The 21,426-nt window shown below is 54.9% G+C and overlaps 12 protein-coding genes across 12 annotated transcripts; 8 read left to right on the forward strand and 4 right to left on the reverse strand.

The window, feature by feature from the left end:
• Positions 1 to 101: 101 nt before the first annotated feature.
• On the forward strand, positions 102 to 521 carry M409DRAFT_51926 (uncharacterized protein; the record flags this gene model as incomplete). Its single annotated transcript, XM_033811938.1, has 2 exons — positions 102 to 127; positions 230 to 521. The coding sequence occupies 2 exons, from the start codon at positions 102 to 104 to the stop codon at positions 519 to 521; spliced, it is 318 nt and encodes a 105-aa protein (XP_033671065.1).
• A 649-nt stretch (positions 522 to 1,170) lies between these two features.
• On the reverse strand, positions 1,171 to 1,692 carry M409DRAFT_51927 (uncharacterized protein; the record flags this gene model as incomplete). The annotated part of the gene is made up of 1 exon (XM_033811939.1): positions 1,171 to 1,692. One exon carries the CDS (start codon positions 1,690 to 1,692, stop codon positions 1,171 to 1,173), a length of 522 nt encoding a protein of 173 aa, XP_033671066.1.
• Positions 1,693 to 3,173: 1,481 nt separating this feature from the next.
• M409DRAFT_19782 (uncharacterized protein) lies at positions 3,174 to 5,481 on the reverse strand (the record flags this gene model as incomplete). The annotated part of the gene is made up of 2 exons (XM_033805094.1): positions 3,174 to 3,261; positions 3,323 to 5,481. 2 exons carry the CDS (start codon positions 5,479 to 5,481, stop codon positions 3,174 to 3,176), a joined length of 2,247 nt encoding a protein of 748 aa, XP_033671067.1.
• Positions 5,482 to 5,909: 428 nt separating this feature from the next.
• Positions 5,910 to 6,813, forward strand: M409DRAFT_36013 (uncharacterized protein; the record flags this gene model as incomplete). The annotated part of the gene is made up of 4 exons (XM_033810489.1): positions 5,910 to 5,930; positions 6,095 to 6,229; positions 6,282 to 6,385; positions 6,456 to 6,813. 4 exons carry the CDS (start codon positions 5,910 to 5,912, stop codon positions 6,811 to 6,813), a joined length of 618 nt encoding a protein of 205 aa, XP_033671068.1.
• Positions 6,814 to 7,122: 309 nt separating this feature from the next.
• M409DRAFT_51930 (uncharacterized protein) lies at positions 7,123 to 8,122 on the forward strand (the record flags this gene model as incomplete). Its single annotated transcript, XM_033811940.1, has 3 exons — positions 7,123 to 7,231; positions 7,509 to 7,588; positions 7,904 to 8,122. The coding sequence occupies 3 exons, from the start codon at positions 7,123 to 7,125 to the stop codon at positions 8,120 to 8,122; spliced, it is 408 nt and encodes a 135-aa protein (XP_033671069.1).
• Positions 8,123 to 8,907: 785 nt separating this feature from the next.
• On the forward strand, positions 8,908 to 9,592 carry M409DRAFT_19784 (uncharacterized protein; the record flags this gene model as incomplete). The annotated part of the gene is made up of 2 exons (XM_033805095.1): positions 8,908 to 9,003; positions 9,062 to 9,592. 2 exons carry the CDS (start codon positions 8,908 to 8,910, stop codon positions 9,590 to 9,592), a joined length of 627 nt encoding a protein of 208 aa, XP_033671070.1.
• A 129-nt stretch (positions 9,593 to 9,721) lies between these two features.
• M409DRAFT_64520 (uncharacterized protein) lies at positions 9,722 to 11,433 on the reverse strand (the record flags this gene model as incomplete). Its single annotated transcript, XM_033816114.1, has 2 exons — positions 9,722 to 11,104; positions 11,164 to 11,433. 2 exons carry the CDS (start codon positions 11,431 to 11,433, stop codon positions 9,722 to 9,724), a joined length of 1,653 nt encoding a protein of 550 aa, XP_033671071.1.
• A 1,185-nt stretch (positions 11,434 to 12,618) lies between these two features.
• M409DRAFT_64521 (uncharacterized protein) lies at positions 12,619 to 13,714 on the forward strand (the record flags this gene model as incomplete). Its single annotated transcript, XM_033816115.1, has 2 exons — positions 12,619 to 13,152; positions 13,205 to 13,714. 2 exons carry the CDS (start codon positions 12,619 to 12,621, stop codon positions 13,712 to 13,714), a joined length of 1,044 nt encoding a protein of 347 aa, XP_033671072.1.
• Positions 13,715 to 14,411: 697 nt separating this feature from the next.
• M409DRAFT_19787 (uncharacterized protein) lies at positions 14,412 to 16,326 on the forward strand (the record flags this gene model as incomplete). The annotated part of the gene is made up of 2 exons (XM_033805096.1): positions 14,412 to 15,453; positions 15,506 to 16,326. The coding sequence occupies 2 exons, from the start codon at positions 14,412 to 14,414 to the stop codon at positions 16,324 to 16,326; spliced, it is 1,863 nt and encodes a 620-aa protein (XP_033671073.1).
• Positions 16,327 to 16,895: 569 nt separating this feature from the next.
• Positions 16,896 to 17,566, forward strand: M409DRAFT_19788 (uncharacterized protein; the record flags this gene model as incomplete). The annotated part of the gene is made up of 2 exons (XM_033805097.1): positions 16,896 to 17,483; positions 17,546 to 17,566. The coding sequence occupies 2 exons, from the start codon at positions 16,896 to 16,898 to the stop codon at positions 17,564 to 17,566; spliced, it is 609 nt and encodes a 202-aa protein (XP_033671074.1).
• A 44-nt stretch (positions 17,567 to 17,610) lies between these two features.
• Positions 17,611 to 18,501, reverse strand: M409DRAFT_19789 (uncharacterized protein; the record flags this gene model as incomplete). The annotated part of the gene is made up of 1 exon (XM_033805098.1): positions 17,611 to 18,501. One exon carries the CDS (start codon positions 18,499 to 18,501, stop codon positions 17,611 to 17,613), a length of 891 nt encoding a protein of 296 aa, XP_033671075.1.
• Positions 18,502 to 19,180: 679 nt separating this feature from the next.
• Positions 19,181 to 20,810, forward strand: M409DRAFT_36028 (uncharacterized protein; the record flags this gene model as incomplete). The annotated part of the gene is made up of 4 exons (XM_033810494.1): positions 19,181 to 19,822; positions 19,882 to 20,275; positions 20,340 to 20,588; positions 20,653 to 20,810. The coding sequence occupies 4 exons, from the start codon at positions 19,181 to 19,183 to the stop codon at positions 20,808 to 20,810; spliced, it is 1,443 nt and encodes a 480-aa protein (XP_033671076.1).
• Positions 20,811 to 21,426: the final 616 nt, after the last annotated feature.

Here is a 21,426-nt window from a genome sequence, read left to right on the forward strand (position 1 = left end):
GAGCAGCAGCAGCAGCAGTAGTGTTCAGAGGCAGCAGACAGACAGCGGGAGGCGAACGGCGGCGAGAGTGTGATCAAGATATGGATACGAGCGTGTAGTATATGACTGCTAGCCAGGCCGACTTGACGTAGGTTGGACGGGGCTCGCTCGAGGGCATCCGTGTCTTCCAATAGGGACGAGGGGACGAGGGTTCTCTACCGCCATGACCGCCTCTCTGCGCGCTGCACAGCGTCAAGCGTGGTTTCACGCTTCCCAGCACCCAGCAGCCCGATGCGATGCGCTGCGCCGGACATGTCCTCTCCCACAGACACCCTTTAGGCTGCATCCGACGCAGCGAGTGCATGGCCGGTGAAAGCGTGGGAGCGCGGTCCGCCGCCAGCATCAATCGCTGCAGTCACAGGCATCGCCGTGGTACCGCTGCTGTGCGGCCACGCTGCTGGGCGCCTCCCATGCGAAGCTTCTGCACACCTACAGCCCGCGACCACCGCCTCTGCCATTACGCACTAGTGTTGAGCACGTAGGGGAATTCTATGGGGATGCTGTTCCATCTTCATCTCAACACGCGCCGAAACACCCACTTGCGCCCGCAGCGTCGCTGTCGTCGTCGCCGCACCCAAAGAGCCACGACTCATCACTCACTCACTCACGTCGCCCAGCCAGAGGCGATCCAATCAAACCCTCGTCGCCCGCCGGTCAGGATTGGGCTTGGCAGGCTAACGGTTTCTCGAAGCCCGCTCGAAGCGTGCCGTTACTTCGCGATTGCCTCCAGCTACCAGTGCATGCGACACCACTCCACTTGGGCGGCTTCCATTCACTTGGGTTTGACTTGCTGCCCAGGGTCTCGCCCGCGCCAGCCTGCGACCATGCGCTGACCATGGCGAGACGACACCCGCCTCGACAACACGACGCCGACAAACGCTGTGGGCACGAGAGGAGCGCTCCCGCGTGTGCTACCCGTCGCAGAAAGTGATCAAACGCAGTCACTTTGCCATTCACATTCCATCACCGGGCCAGTTGACCCCTAGCGGCAGGCCCACGCGCAGTGACGTTGGCGCGATGCTCCCAATCGAACTGCACACCAGATGCTGATGCTGATGGGCCCCTAGCCACCGCCCAACATCACGATTCACCCCTCGTAAACGCCGCCCCGCGCCTGCGTTTGATCTCAATTCAACTTGCCCTTGCACTTCCCTGCACGCGCCCTGAACACCACCATCCGCTTCGTTCGGGTCCAAACGCGGGATACCCAGCCTTCAGCAATGTCGCCAATACCACTTGACTCGCTCGTCGATGACATGCCGACGCCCTGACAAGCTCAAGGTTTACGCCGGTGCTTCCTCGAAAGCTCTTGGTCCGCTCTAGCGCATCTCCTTCGGTCCTGGCTCGAGCATGCCTCGGCGCCGCTGCCTCGCTTTGCCATGTCGGTTGTTTCGCGGTCTTGTTCGTTCGACCACTTTTTCCCTTCACCATCAACCAGAGCAACGCGTGTGAATGTCGGCGTCTGGCGCGTGACAAAGCCTCATCCGCGAGTCCAGATTGCACACTGACTTCCGCGCTGCTTCCTGTCCAAACCCAGCTGGCAACATCCTCGACGCCTCCCTCGCCACTGTCAACAGATCTCGGGGAGGTGAGTAAGTCGGAATGCGCGGTGTCCTGTCGCGTGCCTTCGACAAGTCCGTCCGTCGAGTGCATGAGGGTTCAGAACAAGTCAACAATGTCCTGTTCACGGATTAATGATGCTAACACTGAGCCAAGGCCAGTTCAATCTGCGATCACATCCGATGTGTTCCCGCAGCTGTACCTCCCATGTACACCACCTGCATCTTCCTTCAATATGGCTGTAATTCGCTCGCGGGAGATTCCAATGCAGGTCATCTAGCCACCATACGCTTCTGCAACTCGCCACTTACACGACGCTCGCCATCTGACTCGCTTACTTACAGTGCGAATGCCGACCCGTAACGAAAGTTCTGGGACACAAATCGGTTCGGAGGTCTATACAGGCCGCTCCCGGACACGCCAATACGATTGTAATGACAAATCCAAGAATACCACAACTCTCCAATGGCTTCACGGCAATCCAATCTCCTCCTCTCCCATCGCCGTCTGTCCGTCGTATCCCAGGATCTTGGGGTCTCAAGATGAAGCCCTACATCACTCGCGCATCAATGGATGATGTTGGATTACAAGGTGACATGGTCATTCGTACCAACTCTACCGGTCCAGCCCGAAATGCCGCCATAATGTGACCAGCCCAGGATTGAAGCTCTCAAGCTCAAGAGATGCTGCAGTAGCTCCATGCATTGGGGGATCTCTCTGGGGGGCAAGTCAAGCGACTTCAGAGCACCCAAGCAAGCCCCCAACACCTTACCACCCATGTCATGTCTCATCGACACAATAATGACAATGTGCAATGTGAGACATGACTACCGCCTGCCAGGCAAATTGGTCGTACATCACTCCTTTTCTGCCCGAAACAGCATGCCGCGGCCTCGAGACGGCAAGGCTGGGGTGGTTGAGACGAACGACGCCTTAACATTATGGTTGTCCTCGTAGCGCTGCACCAAGCACTCGAAGATCGTGAAACACGACCATTGCCAGCTGAGCTCCAGCGCAGGCGGTCTAGATGTGACGCCGGCCAATCTCACGTTCGACGAGGGTGTGCAGGTGAGCTCTAGGGTGCGTGGTTCTATTCAGCCTATTCAGTTCCGAGTAATGACTGCACTTTGCGTCATGAATAAGACTTATGAAGTGTTGATGAGGACGGCTACGGAACTGCGAGATGGCTATATCTTTTCACTCCGACGTCAGATGCATGTCGATCACTATCATCATCATCATACCGCTCTCTAGCACACGATGAGGTGGGTGCTCCTTCCTCGAAACAACTACGGACAATTGAGGCTGAAGCAGCTTGAGACGACGAACTCGTACACGTTGGTATAGATCGCCATTCGACCGAAGCCGCGACGCGGAATCGCTCGCCTTCTTGTTCGTTGCCAGATAGGCCAATGTGTACGTACTACTGCGTATGTGCTCTCGGCCAGCCCGTACTTTCGAGGACTCCCTCGCCTGTCCTTGGACTGCCTACGCGGCGGGGAGTCGTCATCCTCAGGCGATGCCGGCGTGGTGAAACGTTGCAAGTCTGTCTGTCAGCCTGCCTCCGGACCACCTCAGCCTTCGGCTTCGATCTCGTAGCTGTTGGACTTGTGTTTGGGCTGGAAGTTGAAGTCCTTATGGGCGGGGCCCAGGAACATCTCACTGCGAAGCGGGTTAGTATATTCATATTTCTTCCTTGCACGTCTTGCAGTTCAATACATACCTGATCTTGATCCAGTCCTTGTAGTTGCCGCTGCTGAGCAGCGTCTCCAATTCACTCCTCCCACGGAAAGCTGGTGGGCGGTCACCAAACTTGGGCGGAAGATACTCCAGCAGGCCAATGGGTACGTATCTGCAGCTGAAGCTGAGCCATTCGAGCAGGAAGCGTCGCGTGGTGCCCACGCCTATCTCGTCGGATCCCCAGTACTCCAGTCCGTTGCGGCAGAAACGTTCGATGTAGCCCAGACGTTCGGAGGCGGACTTGTCGAGGTATTGGTTCGAGGAGATCTCTTCGAAGACCCAGGGCTTGACGAGGGCGCCGCGGCCGATCATGCAGGAGTCGACTCCGGCGTTGTCCATGTGCTCGTTCCAGTCGATGTGGGAGAGGATGTCGCCGTTGCCGCAGAAGTAGGGAACACCGCCATTCGTGGCTGGCAGATCGCGCGCATCGGGCTCGCGGATGGTGTCCGTAGCTGCAGCATGCTGCGCCTGGAGTTTCTTGACCAGACTGGCGCATTCGGCGATGTACTCCCAGTCAGCGCTGCGGGTGTATCGCTGCTGTCGCGAGCGACCATGCAGAGTGATGGCAGCGACGCCACACGGGCCAATGTCCGACTCCTGCGCTTCATGCGTACCCATGACCAGACGCTGGCACAGCTTCTCCGCCGTGGGTGTTTTGTCTTTGGTGCCCATGCGGATCTTGACCGTGATGGGAACATCCTTTGAAACCGTGTTCATTCCCCGCAGGATCTTCTCCAGCTTGCCAGGTGAGTCCAACAGCGCGGAACCAGCTCCTTGTCGGAAGACGAGATCGATTGGACAGCCGCAGTTGAGATCGATGGCGCGCAGGTTTGGGCAGAGGTTGGTGAGGACTTCGGTTGTCTTCACGGCGAGCCATGGTTTGTTGCCTGCGATCTGCGCGCCGAAGCGGATGTCTTTGGAGTTGTCGTAGTCTTTGACGGGGTTCTTGGGGAAGTATGCTGGCGGTGAGAGCTCTGACTCGTGGGCTTTCATCAATGCCCATTCTTGCTTCTCGCCTTGTAGGAGAGGCATTCCCATTGCCATTTCCGACCAGGTGACTTGTGCGCCTAGTTCAACACACAGTCGGCGGAACGGAAGGTTGCCTTGAGTTGTGAGAGGAGCAAGGACTGGAGTCTCTGGGCCGTAGTAGATGCGTCGCTTCTCTGATGGTCGTGGTGGTGGTTCAACGTAGGTCGCTCGATGGTCACCGTTTTCGTCGGACTTTCCGTTTGGTTTCCTACCATCCTCGCCGCCTTGCCACTTGTTGAGCCATTGAATATACTCGTCAGACCTTGGAAGAGGATGCTTCTTCTTCCTCAAGTTGATCTTGTCGCCGACGCTGGTGACGTTAACGACGCCCGCAGCGTTGTCCTCGTCTTGCTCGTCCGCCTTGCCATTGGAAGCGTGGCCATTAGCAGTGCCATTGGTCTCTTTCTCAACGAGTACCAACTCCTTTCTGCCATCCTCCCGCTCCACTTCCTTGGAGTGACTACTCGCGAATCGACACCTCCAACCAGCACCGCATTTTCCCTTGATCTCAAAGACTGGACACACTCCGCCAAAAGTATCGAGATCCTCTCTCTTGCCGTCCTTCAGATACTTTCGAATATCATGCTCATACTTGCACTTCTCCCCAAACCTGCAATTGTTCTCGTCAAACTCATTGGCGAAGGCTCTTGACCTGCACAGCTCAATGGCATCACGAGAGCTGCCGAATTGTCTGCCATGGTTCTGTCCGCCTGCAGTCTTCTTACCGCCTCGTCCACCAACAGTCTCAGGCTGTGAGGCTTTGCCAGAAGCTTCGGCTGCATCATCGTCGTACTGCGCGGCGTGTTCTTGGCCATTGCGCTTCACTTCGATGAGGTATTCCTTTTTGATTGGAGCGACGCCTTTCTGGCGGCCAGGCTGTTCTTCTGAGGTGGTCTCGTGCTCGAGCTTCATTCTCTTTCGTGGTGAGTCTTCAAATTCTTGTTTAAGGACATGGGTAGGGTCTACATCGCCGTGTCGCTCGATCTTCTCTGCTTTGGTGGTGGCCGAATCTCCGGGGAGAATTTCGCTCTGAGGATTTGCGGAAGATTCTTCACCTGGTGCTGGTGGGTGGAGAGGGTCGGAGGGATTGAGGGGATTGCCTTCTGATGCCATATTGGTGGTGGCGGTCGTTACGACGAGGGCGAGGGTGAAGATGAAGGGTAGAAGGTCATTCTGGAGAGTTTCTTCATTCACTCCCAGTGTCGTTCACGAGAAAAGCAGCTAATCAAAGCTTATCGATAGCACGGACTTCCCGCTTACCGACCAATGATCACCAGCGCCATGACGTGGGCGGGTCGTCAAGTGGAAGAGCAAACTTGGAACAGCAGCTTGTGAACACCTTTGCTCCCTCCCTCGACCGTCTTCTGCTTCTGTCTGCCTACCAAGGACACGTCGCACCGACCTAGTCAGAAGAATACCTAAAACCCCCCAAGCATCCAGTACTCCTCCTCGAAACCCCGACTCCAATCCACCAACAAACAGCAGCAACAGCTCCACGACTCCCGCGGTGCAGGTCCAAGACACCTGCAGGTGATCCAACCATGACGCTCTACTACAGTCTTGTAAGTACTTCTGCCGCCTGCTCTCCGTCCCTCAACTCTTCGACAATACTCTTTCGAGAATACCACACCAATCCAAGATACGAAAATGCCCAGCCTCATCTATGCTCCGGTCCATATCTGCTATTCCAACAACGCGAAACAAATGCTGACTGTGCCAATTACAGGTCTTCGCCCTCCTCGTCTTCGAGATGGGCGTGTTCATGTCCCTCATCATCCCACTCCCTTTCACTGTCAAGAGGAAGCTCTTTGAGTTCATCTCCGAGAACCCCCTCGTCGCCAAATTACAATACGGCTTGAAGGTAGGCTTCAACGTGAAGAACATTACCTAGGGCTTGTGCTAAGCACGGACAGATTACATTCATCTTCATCCTTATCCTGTTCGTGGACAGCGTCAACCGTGTCTACCGCGTGCAGGTTGAGCTGGCTCAGGCCAAGTACCAGGGTGGAGCGGCTGGGTAAGTTCACACAACAAGGCAGGTTGAGATTTACATTTCTGACATGTTTTTACAGCGCCGTCGCCGGCAGCGAGCGTATGGAAGTCCAGGCTCGCAAGTTCTACTCCCAGCGCAACATGTACCTCTGCGGCTTCACCCTCTTCCTCTCGCTGATCCTCAACCGCACCTACGTCATGATCGTCGATACTCTCCGTCTGGAGCTGGAAGTTAAGCAGCTCAAGGGCGAGGCCCCAAAGAGCGACAAGACCTCGTCTGGGCTCGGCGAAGCCGGTGGACTGGGCGAGATTGGCCGCCTGAAGAAGGAGCTTGCTCAGCGTGACCGCGACATCGAGACCCTCAAGAAGCAGAGTAAGGGACTGAGTGACGAGTACAACCGCCTCGGTGACCAAGTCTCGACTGCAGATGGCACTCCTAAGAAGGACCGGTAAATACTGGCTTCAGATCCATCAGAGGGCTAATGAGATCGTGAACTGGCAGATGAAGAAATGACAGAGAAAGTGCAGCCCTCAAAGCTGCAGCGTATATGGGAAGACAAGGTGGCCTTTGGGACTTTGGCGATCAAGTGAAGATGCCTCTTGAAGGTTACATATCGGCGGTGTATGGTATAAAAGCGAAGAGCAAGTGATACTGCTACCACCTTAGGTACCCTAGCGTTCACGCATGGAATATTTTGATATGAAACTCGTTTCATTGTAAACACGACATTTGGAGCTCTCCCTCTACCGCCCATCTGACCCATGCCACCATCACGAGATACCTTCCATGATAGGGTTGTTCGCTCGGACGCTGCTCCGAAGATGTACCTGCAGGAACCTTTGGAGAACCTTGTTCAGGCCCTTGACCAACGTGAGTTCAGATCTTCCAAAGGGGGGTGATCATGGTAATACCTTGCAGATTGGTGGCCAGGTGGTTTTACTTTGAGCCCTAGGAAGTCCTCCCTGACTCGAGTGTGGAATCGGCGATTGATTTCTCAACCTCAACGTTGACATGGGCAGTGATAGTGAAGAACTGCCGACGATGGCCATTGAGATAGGTTGGAGTGCGGGAGGAGGTGAATGGGGTTCTGATCGTGCGTGCGGTGAGGGACTGACTCGAGATTGTTGACTTGTGTCTGCGTCGGTAGGTCCGATGGGTGAACATTCACTTCGCGGTCTTGGCGTATCGCTAGCGCCAACGCTTCGTAGTAGGTTGAACAATTTCGAGGTGAGTATACAGCACATTGACCCCGTACGATAGAATTGCTAACAGAACTTCTCATGAGCACAATGAATTCTCGGGCTTTGTCTCCCTTCGCCTCGTAGGCTGTTCGCCTGTAGTGTGAATGTGTGTTTTCTATGCTGGAGGGCTTTATGGCTGATATAATAACACATAACGCACTGAGACTCGAGCTTCATGTGGACTCTTCTCTTCGAGTGAGCAATGTCTTTCGTATTCTGGCATCAACACCAACTTCCGAACCAAATCTTACACTAACGACAGAGACATCCGCATCAACACTGACACTAACAAGAGTATCAGATCCCACACCACACCAACGCCATGGCACCAAAGCGCAAGGCAGAGAACCACAGTCTCTTCCGTGAACTAATCAAGCGCCTCAAGACAGAGTGCCGTCGCGAGATTTCCCGCAAGAAGGGAAGTCTCTCTGAAGCTACCAGTTCCAAGGCCCCAGCTTCCGTCTTCACTCTCCCAGCAGAACTGCGCAACCACCCGACATCTACGAGCTCGCCCTGGTGAGTGCAAGAAGATCTGGTACCTGCAGAACACCTTCTGCGTCGAAATCGTCGACTGCGCCCCCGGACTCCTCGAGCCTTTTCTGGCGTGGACCCGGCCGATGCGCACGGCGCAGGGCAAGAAAGTAGCGGTGTGCACCGACGGCACCAAGACCGCTGCGAATTGGAAGAACCTCATGGACTGGTGTCGCGTGGTTCACTGGTAGGGGTGTGCGATTAAGCCAGATGACGAGGATGATGAGGCGTATGATGAGCTCCTCGTCGCGGCGCATGCGGTTGCGAAGTCGCACTACAAGAAGGGCTCGTGGGCGAGGTGTCGGCGGGCTTTGGGGTTTTTGCGGCCGGTGGCGGGGAGGTTGGGTCGGAGATGGCTTAGGGATTGAGGGAGGTGGTGTTGCATTTCTTGTGCTTGGTGAAGTCGAGATGTGGTGTCCAGGCGGTGAGTTCGTAGGACTGTGAGTACTTTGCTCATTTACTTCGTTTTGTTGGCGATATGTTTTAGGGAGTCTTTTTGCTTCGATGTCAGGAAATTTTGACGGGTATTTCCCAGGGAAAAGTTGTCGAGACTGCTTCAATAGGATTTCAGCCAAGCCCATTAGTGTCAATATCACATGCATATTTCACTCACTTCACTCACTTCACTTCGCAGATGAAACCCCTAGGCTTCCAACCCCTTAAGATGTCAAACTCACTTCACTTCACTCAAGATGTATAATGTTCTCCTTTCCCCAACGCTACGTTCCTCGTCTTTCTCTCGCCCACCAACAAACTCCAACACCAGCAACGAGCATGCCGCCCAAGCGCAAGCCAGGCCAGCAAGGCCAGCTCGCAGCCCCAACCAAGCGACGCAAGATGAAGAAGAGAATTGGAGATGACAATGGCAAGGTAGGCCTCAAACTGACCCCCCTCCCGCAAAACATCCCAGCGGACCGTGAATTCGCAGAAACGCACCTCCTTCCTGGACCTGCCCCCAGAGCTCCGAAACGACATCTACGAGCGAGCCCTCATCCAACCCACCACCATCACCGTGACGCACAGCCTCAAAGACCCCAAACTCCTGCGCACGTGTCGTCAAATCCGCTTCGAAGCCCGCAAGATCTTCTACCTGCGCAACAGCTTCCGCGTCGTGGTCCACAACTGCGACGCGAGACTGCTCGCCGCGTTCGAGCGACACATCGCGCAGTTCGAACAGTGGGAGGGCGGCAAGATCAAGGTGGAGACGCTCCTGTACATTGCCATTTCCGGCAGGAAGGTGTGGGGCAATTTGGTGCAGTGGTGCTTTGAGGTGCATCAGCGTGGTGGAGGGTTTCTGGGGCCGAAGCCCTCCGATAATCGTCTGCGCTCGGTCATTGCGGCGGCGCATGCGGTTACGAATGCTAGTGGTGGGGTTTCGTGGGAGAAGTGTCTGGAGGCTTTGGAGGCGATGCGGGCGGCGCTTGGGCTGGTGGATAAAGGTTGGTTGAGAGATGATTGAGTGGCTAGGTGAGAGCCGTGGTAGGGTCCTTTGATAACCACTTGGAGTTGAGAGGTAGCTTTTTCCTACCATTGCGTCCAGTTGAAACAGGCCAGACACCAAGCCCACTGCTTCCACGTATCCTGCTCATTACTTCCTCTTCCCACTCCCCAACCCAACCACATTCCTCAAACTCCCAAACGGCAACACATCCGCCATCCTCTCCCTCCCACTAAACAACATAACCAAGCGATCCACCCCACAGCCCCAACCCCCCGTCGGCGGCATTCCCCACTCCAGCACCTGCAAGTAATTCTCATCCAGCTCCATCGCCTCGGCATCAGTCTCACGCTGTTTGAGCTGTTCTTCGAATTTCCGCCTCTGTTCAAAAGGACTGTTCTCCTCCTCGTACATGTTGGCGTACTCGCGGCCGTTGATGAAGAGCTCAGCGCGGGCGGCGACGATCTGGCCTGTTTGGGGGCAGGTGAAGTGTTTGCTGAGCGGCGAGAGGCAGGCGGGGTGGTGGGTGATGAAAGTCGGGTTGTTCTCGTTGGATAGCGGCTCGAGGAAGTAGGCGGCGAGGGTGTCGAGCAGGCGAGGTAGGGTTGGGTTGGACGGCTTGACGAGTTCGTACTTGTCGAAGATGGCGAGTACTTGTTCCTGGGCTCGCGGGGACTGGAGGTCGGGGAGTTGATGCTGTAGTTTTGACTGCAAGCCGGGTATGAATTCCACCTCTTCGAAAGTCTTAAGTGCGTCCACAGCAAACGACGAATCCTTCACATGCGAGCTGAGATGGAGTAGTAGAGATGCGGTCATCCTCATCAAATCGTCTAGGGTCGTGTATGCCTTGTAGAATTCACAGATGTTGAACTCAGGGTTGTGTGTAGCATCAACGCCTTCATTGCGAAATGCAGGGCCAATCTCGTACACAGCATGCATGCCTCCTACAATCAGACGTTTGAGCCATAATTCAGGGGCAATCCGTAGATTCAGCTTCTCTCCATTGAATTCTGTAGCTTCGGTTTCGAAGGGTCGTGCGGTAGCTCCTCCTGCGCCTGCACCGAGAATGGGCGTGTACACTCTGGTGAAGCCTCTGTCGTTGAAGTATTCTTGCAGACCTGCGTCGACTTCATGGCGAACACGCAGTGTTCGTATGGCATCTGGGTTGACAAGCATGTCCACATGGCGAGCGCGGGCGCGGGCTTCAGGATCCTCGAATGCCTCTGGTATCTGATGGAGTGATGGTGATAGAAGAGTAGGCATATCCGTGGCGAGCAGGGACAGCTCACCCCTGGCAGTGCGATGAGGCCATCCTGTGAACTCATACACATCACCTTTCCTGGCTATCTTCGCAATTCCTTTGAAGACTTCTGAAGTGATGTTGCCATCTCCGTCTTGAAGCTTTCCCAGCTGACAGACTACCTGAAGTGTGCCGTCTGGCTGCTTCACGTCTATGAAGAGCAGCTTTGATCCAGCAGTCCGTATGGAATGTATTCTTCCTAGCAGGGAGTCAGCCGCTGGGTTGATACCTACCTCTGATAAGTTTTACCTCTGACTCTTGTCTTGGTTCCATCTGGTGCAGTCTGGTCGACCTCCAGGTGCTCATATTGACTCTTAAAGGCCTTCTTCCCAGCACTGTCTTGTACATCCACGTTCTCAAGTCTAGGGTAGCATTCTGACAATGGCCTATAAGCCTGCAGCTGTGCTACTCTTTTCTCGTAATCATGTGTCACATCTTGCTGCTTCTCTTTTGCGCGAAGATATGGCTTTGAGGCGAAGGCACGTGCAGGAAGGTATTGGGAGCGCTTGAAGCCAGAGAAGAGATAGGGTCGAAACCGACGCACGAAGACATCTTTTGACATTATGGACAGTATCTACTGCATGCACAATCAGTAATGTTCACCACGTTCTCTCTGTAGACAGTGTGATGCGGAAGGGGTTTCAGTTTGGTTATAGGTAATGTTTACGATCATCCTCCTGAAGAGTCATTCGCAACGGTTCTCTTGAATTGTCTGTTCATCATACGAGGTGCATAAAGGGGGGTGGAGGTGGTACGTACCATGTGATGTAATGGGTCAATGGCAGGTGATTGTTTGCTGCCATTGACAGGTGAGTGCTCGGCGTGGAGGAAAACGACGTGAAGCAGGAAAATTGGTGCACGGTGGTGGTGGAGGCGGACGCTGATTGGGCCGGCGGTCCAAACGACAGGTCGGAATTAGCAGCAGACATGTGGCTGTGTCTCAAGAGTTGAGGCTAAAGAAGGGACCTGCACCGAAGGAGCCATGACCGCAGGAGACGACAGTGAGTGAGGATTCCATATCACGGCCAACACCTACAACCACCTGCAACTCCTCAGCCTGACCACGGCCTCAGTCTCCTCCTACTCACGACTTCCGCTCGCTATCCATCGATACATACACACTCGTCGATACGAGCCTGGACATATCGCCACGCCCCCGGGCTGAACTCTATCCGCATCCATCGATCAACGCCGTGACACTCCCCGCCGCAGCACCACCAGTCGTCTGCTACTGCACCGCACCGCACCGCCAGCTGAAACCTTTGCTCGCCGCTGGCTGCCACACGCTGTGTCCCGTCGCCGTCACTCGCTTGTCTGCAGCCCCTAGAGGCCGCCCAACCACCGCCCACACACGGCCTGCGAGCCCAAGAAACGTAGCCAAGGGCGTTTCGTAAGCCGCTGCAACCTCGCCATAACCCCAGCGCCCCGAGCCTCACCACTGCGCTGCCACCACCCGGTCACTCTGTCGCACTACTATACATTCCTACCATCCTCCTGACCGGCCGCGACTCTGCGGCCACACACCACCGTCACCACGTCGAAACCAAAGCACCAGGCCCGCGCATCGCTGCTGGGCGGCGATACTGCCTATCAACCTCTCTCAGGCAATTCGTCTTTCTCCTCTGTACGACCGCCCATCTACAACCCGCAAGGAAACCAGCCCGCGTACGAATCAGGCGGATATCATGATCGAGAAGGACTGCCCACGCGAAATCAAGTAGCCGGCAGCACAAGCAAGCGGCGAGGCATGTATGTGCCAAATACACCCTGGACATGGGCATTCATGCTCGTCGTCCTTGGCCAAGCGGTTGCGAGCTTGGGACTGGAGGCATATGTGTTTGGAGAGTTCCAGACGAATCTGCACGTAAAGGACGATGGCGATGGCAAGGCGCCTGAGCCTACGAAGACAATTCCCACATATCTGGCTCTGTTCATCTTCGGATTCATATACGAGCTGGTTCTGGCCTACGATGCTCTTAGGCTCAAGAACACCATCCAGGTCATCGGAGTATGCCTGTACAACATTGGCATGCTCATCTATTCGTCCGTGCAGATGGACCAGGTGAACGAAGCCGTCAAAAAGCTGGTCGATATGGGCGACATTGATCCTGAGACCTGGCAAAACCTCAAGCCCTTCCTCATCGCAGCGCCCTGCGTTGTGGCATTGGGGACTGTGATGCTCGCATTCATCGCCTGGAAGCTCTACAATGAGTTTGCGTGGACCATCTACAAGCACATTTCCGCCGATCTGCGTCTGAAGAGGCGTTATCTGACATATCAGGTGGGCATGATCTTCAAAACTTGCCAAGGCTACTCATCTAACGTCTGACCAGATCTACATCGCCCTGCTCAAGTTCGATTTCTTCTTCTTCCTCGGCTTCACCGTTCAATTCGTCGTCGTCGTTACCGGCACCTCCGACTCCGAATTCTACCTCACGATCGCGGCCATCCCAATCACCATCATCCTCCTCTTCCTCGCCGCTTACTTCACCCGCCGCGAATCCCACATCGGACAAACCGGCATCATCATCGTGTATTTTGCGGCAATGGCGTACTTTGTATTCAAGCTGGTGCGAATGTACACACCCGCACGCGAGCAGGACTACATCGCCATTCGCAGCTCTCTCACGACTTTCGCGGTTTTGACACTTCTGCTACTGGTGGTAACGATTGGAACGGCAATAGCATGCATGATGAACTTCAACAAGGGCCTGAAACCACATATTCAGAGGAGAAAGGTCCCGAACACAGGAGAGCTGGACGGAGGCAAGTGGGGATCTGGAGACTATAACGGACCACCTCACCCTCTGGGCCAGGTACCGCAGCGCATGACGATCGACTGAACGAAGAGCATGGAGAGCATTTGATACTTTTGTTGCTGATTTTTGGCTGTGTGAAAAAAGATGGGTCTTTTTCTGTGATCGCTGCTGGGGTCTTTGTTAGAATGGCTCACAGCGCAAGATTCGAGGCGTTTTTTGACATGGCGAATTCGTGGGTGGACAACGTGGGCATTATACCTCTGGGTCGTAGCGAGCTCCGCCGGGATATGGCGATGGATGACATGAATGAAAGTCTGGTTTATTATCTCAACCTTTCTGGGCCCTCCCTATTCCATCTCAGTTTGACCATGAGAATGCACGCTGTGGAAAGGAGTGAAAGCGTCAAGAAGGTGAGGATTCGCCTTGGCTTCTTGCAAGCAACATGTCCCTTTCACTCCCTCTATCGATGGCCGTAGAGGCTTGCTAACGCGATCACAGCACGGAGATATCGACTCTGCCTCCTACAGTCTGCCAACTTCACTGAGGCAGTCGAGCTTCTCATCGCTCAGGGGAACCACTGGAATGGAGACCAGGCCACAAAGGGACGTACATTCCGGAGCCTACTCGCCGGGACAAACAATGGAAGATGACTTCACCTGGCCTCCCACCATGTCGCAAACATTCACCCTTCTTTGTTCCAGCATCTTCATAACGCCTTCTGACTGCCAGACATTGCTCTGAAGCATTCAACCTACAACCCTCCACTTCACCATACATCAAAATGCCCTCCACAGGCCCCTACAAATACAAATCACGCAAACGTCCACTCACATCAACCTCCCAATCCGGCCGCAAGCGCCACCAAGGCGTCCACTGGAGCCCCAACCTGGAGGCAGAAGCCAGCGGCACCGGCAACACAGACACACGCCAGCGCAATCCCAACCGCCCCAGCTTCTCTACGCCTGCCACCGTTCCAGACATCAATTTTCTCCACGACCCGGAGGACCGGAAAGTATTGGTGGATCTACAACTCAAACTCGACACGAGTATCAAGCACTATGGGGTACCAGAATTTCAGGCGGAGCGAGAGTTCCGGGCTTCGTGGACGAAGTGGGTTGAGAAGAAGTATGGGGATCGGAGGGTTATGACTGCGGAAGGGCCGGTGGAGATTCAGCTCCAGGGTCAGGGTGCGGGGAGTGGTCCTGTTGGTGATGGCGAGGGCGATGAGGAGGAGGGTCCTGAAGAGGGAGAGGAAGATGGAGAGAAACAGGATGAAGATGAAGACGAAGAAGGCGAATATTCAGGAATCGATTCCGAGATCGTGGAGCATATGACGAGACCCGGTGACGTTCGCCCCCCTGCGATCTCCCCTGGAGCCCCTGCACGCAAAATCGCTAGCAAGATCGCTAGTAAAGCGAAGGATGATGAGAAGCTCTTCTCCAAAGAAGATGTCAACGACAACGGCAAAGACAAGGCTGTCTGCGGAAGGTTGTACGAACTCATCGCAGACATTCGGACCTTTGCGAACAAGTTCACGACGAGCAAGGAGGTCACTACGCCGCCTGCGGGCTTCCTGGACTCCCTTCTGAAGAAGGAAAACGAGCAGCTGATTCGCTACATTGGTTGTCTGTCACAAGGAGGCAAGAACGGAAGGAAGGATTGGGAGGATTTGGTGACTGCACAACCGACGCGTGAGGCTCTCGTGGTTGGCATTTTGGGACGTGCTTTGAAGGAGCATGTTTTCTCGGATCTTTGGTTTGGAAGTGATCCCGATCAAAAAGAGGATCTAAGTCTCAGAGAGAAGAAGACGGCTGGTGATGATGGTAAGTTTTCCAGCTCAACGACTTTCATTGCTTGTGCTAACAACACAACTAGGCTTTGCACGTACTCGGGCACGGGCGAAGAGGGTTCAGGAATTCAATAAGAAGCCCGACCAGGAGGCCTTGTTCAAGCAGGCTGTCAACACCATGACACGGCGACTCGAGAAGCTGCTGGCTCCCTTCTACGACGGCAAATCCAAGAGACTGCATGCCACGTTTCCCGAAAGACTGCATGGCATCGTCAGAAACGCTGGCGAGCTTAGCCGTTTGATGCGTCTTGCACCTGATGTTGCCTACTACTGGACATCGACCTTCAAGGACGAGGAGTTCGCACCAGGCCAAATGGAATGCTACAATCTACGCGACATGATTTTGAAGAGTCCATATGAGAAGAAGGTGGTAGGTGGCATGGAGCGCGCAGTGGCCCGAGAGGGCGCCAGTCCCGACCAAACAGAAGCAATTGTCAAGATCGTCTGCTTCCCTGGTCTCGACGCCTACCGCCAGTCTGGAGGAAGCCTCGCACAGGAAGAACTCTCCAAGGAGAGGAGCCGCCCAGACAATGCACCGCCAGACGTCCAAGCCGCACGCAAGAAGCTCAAGCGCAATGGCGACGACTACGACGGCAGCGAAGGTTTCCGCTCCAAGACCATCTGCAAGAATGTCGTCTATCTCATCTGGGGCAAGCAGAGACTGCTCACCCGCGAGGCTGGCACGTCGAGACATATCGATGCCGTGAGGAATGGGAATATGGACAAGTACACGAAGGACTACGAGGGTTTCGTGGAGCTGTATGATCTTGCGCAGGACAAGTGGGAGCGAGAGGCGGTTCGGGCTTCTCCCAGTCGAGGGATCGGAGGTCTTTTGGGACGGTCGTAATAAGGGCAAGGTTCATAGAGTAATTGCAATGCGTTTGACCTCAACTGAGCGTGTCGTTGCATCGGCAGGTAGGACGCTAAAAATGGCATACGGCTGTGGATTACGCAGACGAGGAGCATTCGCTGGCACGCTAGCGGGTAGGGTTTTGGGAACTTCATGTCGCCGCCTCTTGGGGGGTCTCGCCTGGCCTCGCCTTTGCTTCGCTTTGGTCGCCCTGTCCAGGTCATCCGTTGTCACAGACACCACCCACGACTCACTCGACCGCCCCCCGACAATCGCCCGCCCCGGCCACAGGTCCAGCATGCGCTGCTCATAATAACCCCGTCCACCGCCAGAATCGCTGCTGCTGCTGAGACCGCCCGCGACCCGTGCTCCAGGATTTGGAAAGCGCCGGGCGTGCAACCAAAGCAAGCCTCATCGAAAAAGACACTCAACTCTGGCTCGGCGCTTACTGGCTTTCCCTCCTGGCCCACAGCAGCAGACACGACCGGATCATGTGTCTCGCACCCGCCTGAATTTTCTTCGGCCACCTCACCACCTGCAACTCTCTTCTGCTTCATGCGATCAACATGTCGCTCACCCACCGGCCGCTTGCCCCTGCCCCGCCAAAGCCGCCGCCCGCGCAACTGCCCCGGGTCACCTTCTTCGACCTGCCTGCTGAACTGCGCATCGAAGTCTACAAACTCGCCCTGGAAGGCGTCGTGATACACATTCTCCCCACCAGCAAAGCCGAGGACGCCCAACGCTGCATCCCGCATGCCCTCACGCGGACCAGCCGCCAAGTCCGAAATGAGGTCCTGCCTATGATCCACTCCATGTGTCCCATCCGCTGCTCCATCACCGACTTCAACTTCGACGGACTACTGCTGTGGGTTGCACGCATACCGCCCGACCAGGAAAGCAAGCTCTGTAAGAATGAGAATTTACGCATTCAATTCGCCACTTCGGGTCAGCAGCCGCCGCGGAGTCTGGATAGCCTTCGGAAATGGCTACACATGCGGGCAGACAAACACCGACCACAGCCCAAGTGGCAGTATTGCGGTCCCCAGCCACATTCGAAGATCTGTGCAGATTTGAGACGCAGAGCGAAGCGGATGACGGAGTCGGGCAAGCAGGAAGAAATGCTGAAGATTTTGAAAGCACTGAATATTGACGAGGTGCGTTCGGGTGGTGCGAGACGACAGATGTCCTGACCACTGACTTTGGTCATGAGGGACAGGTGCGAGGACGAGGGCCTTGATGATCAAGAATGATTTCGAAAGACTGGCTACGACTACGACCGCACTATACCCATGCTTTGCCTCTGTGCTGCAGCAGAAGCTCCTTGATCCGCCTCAGATCTGGCTCTGGCCTTGGACTGGGATCGTACTTTCCAACACTTTTCGCATACCCTTCCTCGACAATTCGCTCTTCTGCCTTGGTTTTCAGGACGCAGCTCCCACCATCATACTCTGGACTTTCGATCATGAGGAGCATATTCTCGGCAATGTCGATTGGTTGCAGTGCAGACTTCAAACGCTCTTGGTATTGCGTCTCCTTGGCTATGTCGTCCTGGCGGTCTTCCCAAAGTGGACTCTGCACCATTCCGGGCAAAATGCAGATGACTTTGACGCCCTCCTCGACATCAGCTTGGCCTAGAGACTTGGCCAGACCGACGATCGCATGCTTTGCCGAGCTGTAGAGACACGCCAGATAGTTACCTCGAATGCCCGCGGAAGATGCTATGAGAGCTACGACGCCCTGCTTCTCTGCACCTGCAAGGGCACGCATGGCCAGGCGAGTCAACTTGATGGGATGATCGACGTTGATACGGAGGGCTTTATAGCTTTCGTCCTCGCTATCACCCCAGAAGTTGGACCATGTTGGCTCGAAGACCCCTGCACTTGGAACGTAAATGTCAGGGACATCGTTGAAGTGCTTGACGCTGGCCGAGATGAGATCGTGGAGGTCTTTCCAGGAAGTCACGTCGCACGATTGCCAGAACACCTCTTCTTTTGGCACTTGAGCGATCCATTCCTCTGCTTCTGACACAAGCTTTATATCGCCAATAACGATATGAGCACCTCTCTCGTGAAGCAGACGGGAGAGAGCGAAACCGATACCGCTTCCTCCACCTGTGATGAGTGCGATTTTACCTTTGACTGGGAATTCTGGGACGGGGCCGTATTTCTGCATAGCGTTGGAGTTCTGGAATAGATGGAGTTTGATAGCGAAGTTCTGAGGCAAATAATGATGTTGAGAGATTGAGATCTTGCTGTTCTAATGTTCTGTCTGTCGGAGTTCAAGTAAGACGATTCCTTGACCCCTCTCCTCTTTGCCGCTGGGAGAGGGGTCTGCTGCTGCGTCACGTTCCCTCACAGTGCTGTGCTGTGCTCTCCAAGTTGAGCTCTACTACTAACGATCAATTCATGTCGCTTCGCCTTGGCCGTCTCGACAAGCGGTATGAGCAATGACTGTACCTACAGTAGTATCCGCAACTATATGTACGCTCGCCTTGGGTCCGGGTCCGCCAACGCTTGGACCACACAAGTGAAATCAGCGGAACCGTTCGTCTCGCCTCTTCTTCTCTTTTCTCGCGAACCATCATCACCGGCCATGCATCTCGACAGACGGAGCGCTCCCCAATGTCGGCGGGAGCTCTCCGCTAGGTCGGTGAATCGCCGTCCGGATTCTATGAACTGGCCAACCAGAACGAGTCCGATTACGGAGGGAGTCGCTGTTTTGCCTGAATGTTTTGACGATAGATATAGGTTGGCTTCTGGAGATGGTGGGTTGTAGGTTGGTTTCTTTGATTGTTGGATTCTATATCTCAGAAGAAATCTTGCCGCCATTCATTGGTATAACCAGGTCGAAAATGGAAGATTCAAGACTCATCTCCACCCAAGAAATATCTCAACACAATTCCCCCGAAGACTGTTGGCTCGTAATCGACGATGGCGTCTGGGACTGCACATCGTTCATCAACGACCATCCCGGAGGCCCAGCTCTCATCCTTCGCTACGCCGGCCGGGACGCCACGAAAGAATACTCAGAAATCCACACCCCCTCCACCGTCCGCAACAGCCTCTCCCCAGAATGCTTCAAAGGCAACCTCGACCGCTCAACCATAGACTCCACATGGCTCCAATCCCCCACCCCCTCCAACCCCGCCCAAGCCGTCCCAGACGGCGAAAAACCGCCCCTACACACCGTCATCAACCTGTACGACTTCGAAGACATCTCGCGGCGCACGAGCTCGCCCAAGACGTACGCGTTCACATCGACGGCGTCGACGGATTGCTGGACGCGGGATCAGAATATCGCGATGCTGCGGCGGATCTGGTTCCGGCCGAGGGTGTTAAGGGATGTCAAGGCGGTGGATCCGGCGAGTGAGATTTTGGGGGTGAGGACGAGGATGCCGGTGTTTATTTGTCCGACGGGGTTGACGAAGATGATGCATCCCGGGGCGGAGAAGGCGATGGGGAGGGCGGCGGAGGGGGAGGGGATTGCGCAGATTGTGAGTCTTTCATTTTTGTGAAATGTGGTGGGTTGGGTGCTGATGTTGGGTTATTGCAGATTTCGACGAACTCGAGTTTTCCAGCGGAGGAGATTCTGAATGAAGCTCCTGGGGTGCCTTTGATGTTCCAGTTATACGTTAACAAGGAGCGGAAGAAGACTGAGGAGCTTCTCGCCAAGCTGAACACGCTCAACGTCAGGGCGATCTTCTTGACCGTAGACGCAGCTGGAAGAGGGAAAAGAGAATCCGACGAACGCCTCCGAGTGGACGAGGTCAACCCCGTAACAGGCAAGAAAGGAGGCGGTCTCACCAAGATCGCTGGCAGCGCCTTCGACCAAGGCGTAACATGGGACGACATCAAATGGATCCGAAGCCTCACCAAACTCCCCTTAATCCTCAAGGGAATCATGACCGCCTCCGACGCAAAACTCGCAATGGAACACAAAGTCGACGGTAAGACCCCTACCACCAGTGACCACTCACCCCTCTCCCCCATGTCACTCACATAACCTTCCAGGCGTCATGCTCTCCAACCACGGCGGCCGCAACCTCGACTTCACGCCGCCCTCTATCCTCATCCTCCTGGAAATGCACCGCCAATGTCCCGAGATCTTCGACCAGATGGAAGTCTACATCGACGGCGGGTTTAGGAGGGGTGTAGATATTTTGAAGGCGCTTTGTCTGGGGGCGAAGGCGGTCGGGTTGGGGAGGCCGTTTTTGTTTGCGTTGAATTATGGGGAGGAGGGGGTAAGGAAGGCGGTTGATAGTAAGTTCTTCTTAGAGTGCGTGAATCTGGGGTTGGGTTCCTGCGCTGACGATGGTGGGTGTAGTTTTGAGGGAGGAGATGGAGAGTGCTATGAAGCTCCTGGGCATCACCGACCTATCTCAAGTGCATCCTGGACTGGTCAACACGTCCGACGTCGACCATCTGGTGCCTTCGACGCTCGATCATCCTTATGCAAAGTGGCGGCCAAAAGCAAGGCTGTAGTCTCGCTACGAATCCGATGTTGGTTGCCATCGTACGTCGTACGGGTCCAACAACAAGTACATCGACAAATGTCACCAACGATGTCACGTCACACTGGTGCAGCAACGAGGAGGCTAAAACGGAACCATCACAGAGCCGCACAGGATCGTTACGTTCGCCTGTGTACTTTCATCTTTTGTTTTTCGGCAAACGCCCAAAAGAGTCGCAAAAGAGCCACAATTACCGACTTTTTCGTTCGGCACTGCACGACTTGCAGGACTTTTAGCCGTGCCAAGCTAACGCAACACGAGGCATTCTTCTACAGTTCTTTTGCGACGTTGTCATAACTGGTTCGGATGGCGAAGTGGCCGGTGGGCTCGTTCAGCGTTTGTTCGCTCGATGGCGTGCTGCTTGCAGGTATGAGAGTTGCGACTGGAGTTTGAGGGTGGGTGATTGGAGTTGATACAACTAGATGACCAGGATGGTTCTCGATGCGTTCGGAACGATTGATTAACCCGCAATACCAGTATCACTGTTTCACGGCGATTTTTCATTGCGAAACTGCCATGAGTTCGGTTCGTTCGACCCCGACGAGAAACGTGCAGATCTCCACGCTACTGCTCAAGGTTTCTCACTT

Source organism: Zasmidium cellare (genome assembly GCF_010093935.1).
Source record: "Zasmidium cellare ATCC 36951 unplaced genomic scaffold M409scaffold_8, whole genome shotgun sequence".
NCBI classification, from domain to species: Eukaryota; Fungi; Ascomycota; class Dothideomycetes; order Mycosphaerellales; family Mycosphaerellaceae; genus Zasmidium; species Zasmidium cellare.